At 36.6% G+C, this 12,503-nt stretch overlaps 1 protein-coding gene across 16 annotated transcripts in view; it reads right to left on the bottom strand.

Annotated features, from left to right (window-relative positions):
* The window catches only part of LOC150095834 (uncharacterized), a 1,527,755-nt gene that overhangs the window by 663,080 nt on the left and 852,172 nt on the right, over nt 1-12,503 (bottom strand). For all 16 annotated transcript variants that reach the window (XM_090409494.1, XM_090409490.1, XM_090409495.1 and 13 more), the window contains one exon: nt 773-896. In XM_090409494.1, the coding sequence (XP_090265620.1) occupies nt 773-896 (124 nt within the window). The remainder of the gene's footprint in view (nt 1-772; nt 897-12,503) is intronic.

Raw genomic sequence — 12,503 nt, 5'->3', positions numbered from 1 at the left:
TCAAAATCATTTGTCTCACTTCCTTCCAAATTCTCCACTCTTAGAGGACATAGGTCATCACTTATCATAAGCAGCACCCCACCACCACGCTTTCCCCTCTTATCCTGACGAAAAATGCTATACCCAGCGACTTCTATTCCTGTTGTTATATCCCCTTCTGTCAACCACGTCTCAGTGATCGCAATAATTTTTGGCCAGGCTGATGCTATCTGCGCCACCAATTCCTCTCCCTTATTCCGGATACTCCTGGCATTAGTATAAAGCATATAAATGCCATTGTTTCTTCACGTTATGAAGTGCATTCCTTTTTAAAAACCCGGTTTACCATCCTTTGCTAGCCGAAAATTCTTTATCAGCCTGGGAATCGGAAGTAGACAGAATTAATAATCAATTATTAATTAGTAATAAAAAATCAGCTAAATTAACAATTAATTGTTAATAAATACATTACAAAATAACCAAGGTGTTCCATGAAAATTTCAGGATTTGTGAAGTGTTTCTGTTGTAGGAAAAGTTTGGGAAACGCTGGATTACCCTATTATCGCAATGGATTCTCCTTCTGTTGACATGTGCAGAAGTGTCGAAAGGTCTCGTATCTGTGGGCGTGCACAGCATAACTTCAAATCCGCATAAAAAGAGACACGAGTGTATGTGTGTGTGTGTGTGTGTGTATATATATATTTTTTAACACCACAGAGGATATTATTTTACACACACACAAAGATAATAAACAATGTTTTCTTTAGTTAATTAAAATAAGAACAATAATTACCCAGCATGAACTGGTGCTCTTGATATGTCAACATTGTCTGGAACAAAGTTGCCTGTAAATGTTGATTCGACAGTGTGAGAAACATGTTGGGGTGTAAGATGTTCTTCTTCAACAGTTAAAGGAGCTGAAAAATAATATTCGTATAAATCATTGGTATGTCATGCTCCTTTCAAATTTCTAGCAGCTATCAATACACACATTTAACTCATTTATCACCCACCTTGATTTGCTGAATCAGCAGAATACCTGTTTGCCAATTAACTAGCTGTCGATTCCAGTACACCATGAAGATGAAAATAATTTGCTGTGCTCACAAAGCAGATGAAATTATAGAACCTAACCGTACCCTTATTTTTAATTATAAAGGCTCTTGGCTCTTTAAAAAATCGACTCCAGCCAGAAAAATTTGGAAACCAATAATTTAATTTTCAATAAAATTGTGCATGAAGACCTTAGCCATCATCAGGATTCTTTTAATGCTACAGAGAAATTACCAAGAAAAGAAAACAATAGAGTTCGAACTGTATTTTCAAGAACATAAGAATATAGGAATTTATAGTTTGATTGTAGATGGCTTGTTTAATGACAGTTTTCCAGGAATTCCAGGTTGCAAAAGCAGGGGTTATTATCATTATTATATGGGTATCTCCATGGAGTGAAAAGACCCATTGTCGGAGACCCACACTAACCATTATTCACATAATACCTATCATATCCCTCCTTATGTTCTTCTTATATAGCGAAACTTGTGGAATACTCATAACTATAGAATAACACATATGCTGCAAAAATACCTAACATTATTGGAACGATCAAAGAAAAATACAACCCAATTACCTGCTGACAAATTTGGTGTTAACTTATCTGGCCATCTTCTAACTGAAGATGAACTGAATGTACTAGCATGAGGTCATAAGTTTGCCATTTCATACAAACATATTCCTTATTTAGATTTCATACAAAACATTGAAAGGAACACTAGTCATCCGTCTAGTATTGAAGCCAATAGACTACGTTTTGAAATAGCCAAAGTGATCTATGATGCCAAACCATCAGAATAAAAAGTCCTGAACTCCTTAAAACAAAATAGCAACATAGTTATAAACCAAAGCTAACAAGAGGAATGCCACTGTAGTCTTAGATACTAATTCATATGATCAGAAAATTAATTTATTACTTTGAGATGGCAATACAAAATATTTGCATATTAAAACGTTAATTACTGTGGCATATGTGTTATTTCTATAGTTTCTCCTTACGTTTATTCAGAATGGTGAATAAACGTAAGGAGAAATACATTGTGGAGAAATACATTACCTTACATTGTGGCACTTATAACCTCTAGCAATCTATTCCACTCATTCACCACTTAAAGGAGTGGTGAACGAGTGGAATGGATTGAAAAACAAGCAAAAGAACACACACAACTTTCAGACCCTTTGCTCTCCCTACTCCTCATATATTGAAAACTTTATTTTGTGTCATAAAAAGTCTTTAGTAACTTATAAGTTTCTATCATGTTCCCTCTCCTATGCCTGTCAACTAAATTCTGTAACCCACACAAGTTCAGTATCCTCATAGGGAGCATTCCACAGACCTGTCACCAACCTGGTCACTCATTTTTAAATCCTTTTTACTACCTCCTCATCTCCAAGAAACCCAGTTGGCCATATTTGTGCACAGTAGTCAAGATGTGACTGACTCATAGACTTATAAATAGGGATAATAACCTTCTGATCATTATTTGTAATGTGTTTTTCAATGTCCAAGCAATTCTTTGAGCTGTTTTGCCAACTTCTGCAAAATGTCCTCTGAACTTCAAATCTTTATCAATTATCACCCCCCCCCCAGATCCCTCTAGGGAATATTGAAGGGGAATATTCAGTTGTTTGCTAATGATACAAAAACTAGTATCATCAATAATCTTTTCATCTCGAAGTGTATTACCTTACATTTTACAACACCGAATTGACAACCATCTTTGCCCACACTGCCAATTTATTTAAATCATCCTGTAAGCTATCTACACCTTTATCAACTATTGCCCTCCCTAGTTTTGCATCATCAGCAAACAACTGAATATTTCCCTTCAAATCTCTCTTGGTGAAGAGAGAAATGCAGAGATTTTTCTGATGTTGAGAGGCTTTATAAAATTTTTCCAATACATTCAGATATTTCTTTAATGCAGTGAAATAAGAGTGATTTCTTCTTGAGCAGAAGAGGAAAGAACATAAATATTACATCAACTATCCTGAGCCTGAACAATATGGCCTTGCCAAAATGGAATCTCTAATAAGCACAGAATCTTCTAAAATAAGACTAAAATCTAATACAAGAGCAGATTCCTTATGGGACATTTTCACAAGGAAACTTGTGAAACATCACTTCACATTGACCAAACTTAAATATATCTCATGGCCTACCTTTATCTCTATTATGAGAGAGATGAGAGAGTACTTCTTCAATCTGCTAATTTTTTCGAATTCATTTATTTAATTATATATATATATATATATATATATATATATATATATATACACACACAGTAAAACCCCATTTTTACGTTCCTGCAATTTACGTTTTCCTGCCATTTACGTCATTTTCCGTTGGTCCCGTATTAAGGTCTATTCTTACGATATACATTGTTTTCCCACCATTAACAACTTGATGTGGAGACGTTATTTCCCCATGATTTGCGGTTTTTTCTTGGCTGGCAACATCGATTTTCGAAAAGATTTCCTCTCATTCAAATTGATTTCTGCAGAAATCTGCGTATTTCTGTTCCCAGATGGTGTTGCTTTTGGCTGTAGTTTCGTTTCTGCCATCACAGTGACTTGCAGGCTTGAAGCAGTGATGTAGTGATGAGCGATACCGTGATTTTTCAATCACAGTACGAATTAATACTGTGAAGTTTTCATATCAGTAATTTTAAACTGTCAGTAGCTCGTGGCACCCGTAATGTTGTGATGTGATTTCGCATTCACAGTGCTGTATTGAAATCGTGAACACTGATCATACACAAATTGTGAAATCACATTCACACTTCTACCAAGTAACAGTTGTTACTTGTGAACATTAGATATCAGTGAATAAACCACAGTTCATGAAATATCGCTTCACTAGCTTGCAGTGTTGGTGTTCGTAGTCACAATTCAGAAGCATGTGGTATATTGCAGAATTTCTGCTATGTAATTAGCGTGTGATAGTTGCTTTCAAGTTGCGGTGGTGGATGATCCATGCTAGAACATGGAGAAAAAAGACAGAAAATGTATTTCGGTAGAAGAAAAGATGGCAATTCTGCGACGTGTAGACTGACATGCTGGAACATGTGTGCAATTAGCAAAAGATCTTGGACTCTCCATGCCCATTTTGAACACGATAGTAAAAAAACAGGTCAAGCATTGAACTCAATGCAAAGCAATCTGGCGCTATGTAAAAAAAAAACGAAAGTATATCAGGACATTGACATACGATGAATTGGATAAACTTGTGGCAGAGTGGTTTGTTTCTATGAGAATGTTGAGTATTACAGTTGATGGTACTATACTCCGAGCGAAAGCCCTTGAATTTGCTGCGAGGTTGGGGATTAATGTTTTTACTGTATCAAATGGATGGATTCATCCTTTGAAGACTCGTCACAATATTGTGTATAATCAAGTGTGTGGAGAAAGTAATAATGTTGCAGGGGAAACTGTTAACCAGTAGAAACATGAACCAAAGACTATTATTCAAGACTACAAACTGAAAAATATTTTCAATGTTGATGAACCTGGGCTCTTTTATAACATTCTGCCAAGTAAAACATTGTGTTTTAGAGGAGAGAAGACAGGAGTTACGTTTGTGGAAGAGGAGGAACAAGGAGGAAGAAGATATGTCAGAGCCCAACAATTGGTATGTTATGGATGAGTCTTCCTCATTTCAAGACTATGTTGATGCTGGTGTGATCACATCAATGGTACCAAGTATAGAAGACATCCTTTCCAACCACCACTTTGGTGAAGAAGAAGAAGTGGTTGAAGAAGACTGCGATGAAGAACCTACCGTCCCTACAAGTAAAGAAGCAATGGAAGCTTTCTCTGTTTTGAGGAGTTATATTGCAAATGCATCAGGAGATGATGGGGCATTTAATACATTATACACTGTGGAGAGGCATGTGGAACTTATAACGAGTGCAGAAAAAGCAAAAACAATCAACAATTAAAGATTCTTTTAAATAGATAAATGTAAGTAATTGTAAATTCCTTTATTTTCAGTTATTAAATTTTGTAATCTAGTATGTAGTCACATACTAGCAGCAAGTCATCTTTTAGCCTTTTTTTTAAATGTTTTTTACATTTCCTGCTATTTACACTTTTTTCCGTCAGTCCCCTGGAAAGTGTAAAAAAGGGTTTTTACTGTATACTTTAATCAGGAATTGGTAAACCATTTTGTAAACTTACTGCAGCTATTGTAGTGCTTTCTAGAATCTTTCTGTTAATTATATATTATGATGCTTTGTTTTTATACCATAAATACCTTTGACATAAATTAATGGTAGAATCTTTGCCTAAATTATTTAATGTAAGTCATACACTGAAACAGATGACTTGGTAGTACTGAGGGATACCTTGCAGAAATTTATAATACATTTGAAGACACGTGAATAATAATCAAATGCGTATTTAGGCTTAGGTACTGGTTTAATTAAACATAGGTTTAACAGTTCCAATTTCTCTTAGAACTTCCATAGCTTAATTTTAAACAATATCCTTTAGTTGGAAAAACTTGGATTTCAGTAAAGTCTGTGACCTTTATCAGGCTTTTCAACAAATGGCGAGTTGGCCAGTCCCACACGGAGGTTGGTAGGGATTTTTCTCCTGGAAATGCTGGTTTTCCATTTGACAAAATACACAAATTGGACAGGCTATACACATAATAAAACTGTCTTATCAGAGCACCAATCATGTATTTCAAAGAAGCCCAAGTTAGGCAAAAAAAAACAACAATAAGTAGAAAGATGTTAGATTAGAAGACTAAAGTTTCATGCAACCATATTTATTTATTTGCTTACAATTGCTGAGATGAGAGATAGTAGGTTTTCCTATTTGATTTGTTCAAGGTACATGGCATGGTGAGCCAGACCTGACTGACTGACATAGCTTTTGAGGTGGATATATTTGTTGTGTTCAAGTCAGGTATTAGCAGATTTTTCCTATACATATAAGCAGATAGAGACATAGACTCTCTCTCTCTCTCTCCTGCCATAGTCAATTTCTATATGAAAAATATTCTTTATTTGCTGTTCTCAAACCTTCTTTCTGGCTAAGATATACTGGTGATGAGTTCTCCATTTGGACACATGAGGATCTTTTTTCTCTTCCACCTTAACAGCCAGCTGCCAGTAGCAAGAGCGTTCTGGAGACTGTGCAGGTAGTGAATGCTAGTGTGCGAAATACGAATGCGGGCATGAAGAAGTTGCTGAGAGTAATGAGGATAATGAGGTGACAATAAGGAGTAAAATAGTGTGTTCATGTGATATTCCTCACAGGACAAACTGGGAGGTAGAGTGACTTGAGAAATGATTGTCATGTGGTACAGCAGGCAAGAGAATGAAAGGAAACGTGAACTGGAAAAGTATGAAAATGCGAGAAACTGGAAATTTGAAGAGGGTATTGTATGACGATTCGATGATAAGAGGTATATTTAATGAGAAAATGATGAAGGAATGTTTCTCAGGTGTGAAGATCAAGGACGATAATGAAGCTGTTAGTTGAAGAAAGAAGTGAAAGTTGATTTTTTCGGCAGGAACAAATGCTTTAAAAGTGGAGAAATATGTAACGAGAGATGATATGAAAGAGTTGTTGAAAGAAAAAGAAAAGAAGAGCAAGAAAGTAAAGATTCTGATTCCGATGTCTCAGTATGACAGAAACGATTTGAGAACAAGGGCCATGATTGCGAATGAGTCAATGAGAAAATTGTACAGGAGGAATGGTGAGCAGTTTATAAATGTACGAAGTGAATTTGATAGATAAAAGGACTTGTATATACCTGATGGACTGACCTGAAATGGCCTTGGAGTTATATGTCTGGAGAAAGTGTTATTTCATTGGAATTTGGAAATGAAAAACCAGGTAAACTAGAGGTACTAGGAGGAGGAGGGGGGAGGTGCAGTCAAACATTTGATAAGCTGCCCCAGGATGAATAAGTGTCAGAAGAGAAATAATTATCCAATGATGAATGCATTTTCATGGTTTTCAGATTAGAATGCATTGGTGATGACATTACACAAGGATAATTGTGGGTCAAAGGGGATGTTGAAATGCATGCACACGAATGTCAAAAGTATCAGAAATAAGGGAGAGGAGTTTTTGGTATTGGTCAGCTTGACTTTCCAAAAATTATACATTAGTAACAACTGGATTAACAGAAAATTTAATTACAGGAATAGAATGTAAGGGGTATTTTCAGGGAGAATAGAGAGAATAGGACAGGAGGTGGAATATTGCTGATGATACAAGAACTTCAACCAAAAAAAAAAAAAAAATAGAATTTTAGGTCTGAGGAAGATGATTCATTTGAAGCTATCTAGAGTGACAGATACCAATAGGACAAATTCTATAGCAGCAGCAACAACCGACAATAGATCAGGTCCACCGGTGGACGGCATGCAACAGCAGATTAGCATGAATGCAGACTGTGCAAGTATTATGGGAGATTTCAATTATTGGGACAGATCTGAGGGAGAAAAGGGAGCATGGCAGGATGGAGGCAGAATTGATACAGTTGCTAAGGGATGTTTTTACCTAAACGAGCATTCCATGGAGGGGACCTGGGATTGAAAGTGCTAGATCTGGTAACAGCATCAGAAGATGCACCCATAACCAAGACAGATGCTGTCTCCAATCGAGGAGAGTAACTGTGCAGTCTTGTTTTGGGAGGTTACTAAACATGTGGAAATCCCTGTCAATAAAGGATTTATGTTGAACAATAAAGCTAATAATTATGACAGACTTAGGAGGCATCTTAAAGCAGTGCCATAGCTTGAGAAGCTACAAGGAAAAAATGTTAGTCGTGCATGGGAAGTGGTTAGGGGTTATACTGTTAGAGGGTTTGCCGGTCACCTTTCTCTTTATATAGCTTCCACAGCATTTTCTTCTTCTACAGTAAATCAATGATATTACTCATCCATCTAACTCCTACCTGATTAACCTTCATTACATTACGCATACAATTTAATATTTCTTCTTCTAGATCAGCGCTTCCCAAACTGTGGGCCACGGACCCTTGGAGGGCTTTATTTTTGTTGAGGGGGGGCCGTGAAATAATGAAAACAAATTTTAAATGTTTTAAGACTAAGTGTGTCATGTTTTAGAATCTCCCAAGTCAAGACCACATGGTCACTTTCACCAAATGGAATCAATGTGTCACAGTGGTTATGGACAGCTCTTCTGATCCTATGATCAGGTCCAATACTCTCACACTCCCAGCTCCCCTCCATCACATGTTGTCTCAAGTAACTATCTGTTAGTAGGTGTATAAATTCTATTGCCTTCCTGCCATGTGATCTTTTTTCCTTCCTGTCTGTATTTCCATAGCTGAAGTCCCCATAATAATCACTCAACCTATACTCGTTATACTAATTTGGCGATGAATGTCTTCCAGATCATCTGTATGACTCCCTGGCCTACAGCAACAACTCACTGTATATTTTGTTTTACTGGCCTTAATCTCACACCTGCATAACCAAGGAAAGGAGAATAAATCAAGGTGGGATTAAATGCATGAGTAGAAAAATAAAGCAAGAGCTGCAATAAAAGAAAACAATATGAAGGGAATATAAAGAAAAAGTGATCAGCATGAGCAACACAAAGTGCAAACAAGAAGGATGAATGCTATGGTAAGAAATGCCAAATCAGATTATGAGAGAAAATTAGCTAAACAGGAGAAAGTAAATCCAAAAGAATTTTTTCATTATGTAGCAAGTAAGAGCAAAAATAACTACGGTAGAATGGCTTTAATCATTGCTGATGGTAGGAAGGTGACAAAGGCAAAGGAAATAGTTGAGTTGCTGAGTGATCATTTTGCAAAGGTCTCATCCAAGTATCTCATCTTGTATCATCCAAGTGGAGATTTTACAGTTACTGATGTGAAAGAGGTGCATGTCAAAATTGAGGTAGATGAACAGGAGGTGTTTGGCATACTGAAAAATATCAATCTCAATATAGCAAGTGAGACTGGATGCCATGTCATCTGGTATACTGCATGAATATCCAAGAGAATTGGCATTGCAGGTCTAGCAAGGCTACAGGGGAGTGGAAAGAGGGAAAAATAGTTCCTTTACATAAACATGGTTCCAGGAAGGAAGTAGCACACTAATTAATATATTACTGGTGGTTGTTAAAGTATTCGAAAAGTTGGTTAAAAGTAAAATCCACAGTGAAAGGGAATAAAGGAAATGATACCATGATAATGCTAGACTTTGCAAATGCATTTGACAAATACCACATGGAAAACTAATACGAAAGGTTGAGCTAATAGGGGTAGGTGACAGACACAACACACTGAGTAGTATATGATGGAGCAGAATCTAGGAGAATGAGGGTGACTAATAGAGTACTAGGGTTCTGTACTAGGGCCACTGCTCTTCAATTCGTATATAAATGATTTAGAGAAAGATTTAAGGGGAATATTCAATTGTTTGCTGATGATACAAAACTAGAGGGCAAAAGTTGATAATAGTGATGAAGATAACCTGCAGGATAATTAAAATTAAGGGATCTGCACTATGAATTGTTGAAACATCCACCTATTCCCCAGATTTGGGAATAAGGTGGATGTTCCAACAATTCCTCAATGGGTCCTTGACTCCTGGAGGTCTCAGATAATAATAATAATATTACTTCATTTATTTTCTTTTTAGGTGTAAGAGAACCACATTCTTAATTTGGTGCTGTTACTCCTTAGCCACCCATTTGTAAAATATTAATATCCTAAGGCGAAGGAACTGATTGTCTTGGTTAGCACAAATGATTTGAGAGGCGAGAAGTATTCTGTGAGGGAGGATGTAAAGGAGTTGTCAAAAGAGGCAAAACTGAAGAGTGAAAAGATGAAGACTGTAAGTCCTGACAATAGTAGATCTGAACTGAGGAGTAGAGCGTTGGTAGCTAATGTATCGACATGCAAGTTGTGCAGAAAAGAAAGATGTAGGATTTGTGCATGTGTGTATTGTATATCTTGTATATCAACAAGGCCATAATAATAGATATCATTATTATTATTATTATGTGGCACCTCCAGGGAGTCCAAAGACTCATCGAGGGAGAGTGTGCCAACAGCATCGAACGATTGATCCCTTCCAACTACTAACCGCACTCAAACTTGCTTAACTTTTTGCGAGCCATTAGTAGCAGAGGCTCTACCAATATACAAGAAAATAAAACAATGCTTAGAATATCGGAAATGATAGCCATAAAATGTGACATAAACTCAATAAACGTCGACCAGCCCTAAATAATCTCCGAGAGTTGGAAGCTCCATAACATAAAAGGTAGGTTACTACTCCGACCAATAAGAAATAACACAGATACACCAAAGAAAGAAACACCACGCCGGCATGACATAGCCTCCACTTCCACCACAAGCTCCAAAGATTGTTGAAATGGCTCACACCCTGTTACTCCCACTCCTGATCTTATTCCATCATATTCTTCCCCTTCCCCAAAAATTTCTATTCCTCCCCCTTCCAAAGTATTCTCTGCCCACCTTTAATAATAATAATAAAAAAAAAAGTTCACATACTCCTTGCCTTACCATTAATTCTCCCACATTTCTCTCTCTCTCTACCCCCCCCCCCCCACATTTTCCAACCTCCCTTCCTTTCAATCATACTTCCTTCCTTTAACAGCAGATGAATGTATATCGCCACACACCAGGATGCCACTGAATAAGAAGACAGTCAGCAACATCCTACAAAGGTATGTCTGAATTTTTTCCTCCTATATATTCTTCATATATCAGTCTATATAAAACATCAGTAATGCCCTAAAATTTGAGTAAAAAGCCAATGACATTATAAAAGGGACACTTCTAAACAAGAATAGGCTAAATAGCAATAAAAATAATAAAATTTACCAATGCAAAGTTTTCTCAATACGTATGTTCAAAAAGAAAATAACTAGCTTCCAAATCAAGAATGATAGTAATGAAATTGAAATAATGAAAGTGACTATAAAAAACTGGAAAAGAATTTACAAGAAACAGGCTACACAGTTGCTCCTTCACAGATTGAAGACCTTATCAGGTTCATCTAAAACCTAGAAGTTAAAGACTTATCAGTAAGACTTCAATAATTATATTATCTGCCTTCTGAACTGCCTCATTAAAAGTATCAGAATTCCACAGGCTAGTTAAATAAGAAGCTGTATGGAAACCTATGCTATGCCATAATACAAGAATTTTGTTTCTCCAAGAAACTGTACTTCTTCAGACAGAAAAAAACAGATAGATATCCACTTCTTTCTTAATGGAGCTTTGGAAGATTTAATAGGGCTGGTGTAGGATTTCTTATTCTTGACCATCCCCTTCCTTAGGTCATTCTGTAATAACCAAAAGGATGTAGAAGGAGAATGTTGACAATAGACTGGAACTACTGAAAAACTCGTAATGTTTTGTGCAGTGGCGCACTCAGGATTTAATCTTGGAGGGGGCTGAGCGCTCAGGATTTAACCTTTTTTTGGGGGGGGCGAGTTGAGTAGATGTTTTGCGAATACACACTACACATCGCATACGACCTATAACTGAGCATCTGCAGTGATCACTAATTCATAAGTAGCACACAACATAAATAAAAAAAATTAATTTTAATTAGGAAAAGATTTTTGGAAATTTTTCTAGTGTTTTTTCCTTTTCTTTGGGGATGCCGGGGCCCCTTGCCCCCCCACCTCTGGGTGCACCACTGGTTTTGTGTAATAAGGTATACAAGTGTTTACACTCCATCCAATGGAACAGTTAGACAAAAATTCTTCCAGGAATTGCAGCCATATTATATTGTGTCCACTACATCAGAGCAGCTGGAGATTGGAAGTATATTGAAAACCCAACATAAGACAAAATAGGACCCAAGAAGTGGAAAAGTGGGCTATGCACAGTTAACAATTTTGTCTTGACAATGCTCAACTAGCAGACATAGGGAGGATGCACTCCTGATCTCTAGGCTTACACATACTTGAATCAAGGTTTTGCTATCCGTCTTGATTGAATTTATATCTCTTCTTCCCACATGAATACAGTAATTCAAATAAACCATCTTGACAATCAACATGTCAGATCATAATCCAGTTTTACTTAAATTCCAATGCATGGAACTAGTAGAGATCAGTTTTGGACCATGCATACTTGCACCGAATTTCCAACTGATCTTTTAAATCAAACTCCAGACCCACTGTTTAAACTGGAATAATGTTACCTGGAACTGAGATATGTGGTTAAAATTCAAGTATGTATTAAAAACGGAATATGACTGAATAGGGAAAGGAATAAGCTTTTCTCAAAAGAAGAAAGTTAAAAGACCTGTTTAAAGAGAGAAGCTGGTTCATAGTAAACTAATGTAATGGTATAGAATGCAGCAACATCATTAAAAACATCAACATAGAAAGGCAGAAACAAGTGGAAGAAAGAAATTTTAAAATAAGAATACAGCAGCATTTAACAGATAATTCTTCAGCTGCATTCTACAGAATGCAGCTGAAGAATT

Source organism: Typopeltis vanoorti, chromosome 19 (assembly GCF_054136105.1).
Source record: "Typopeltis vanoorti isolate ZY-2024b chromosome 19, IOZ_Tvanoo_1.0, whole genome shotgun sequence".
NCBI classification, from domain to species: Eukaryota; Metazoa; Arthropoda; class Arachnida; order Uropygi; family Thelyphonidae; genus Typopeltis; species Typopeltis vanoorti.
The sequence above is the reverse complement of the archived record's forward strand: the minus strand, read 5'-3'. Positions and strand labels throughout refer to the sequence as shown.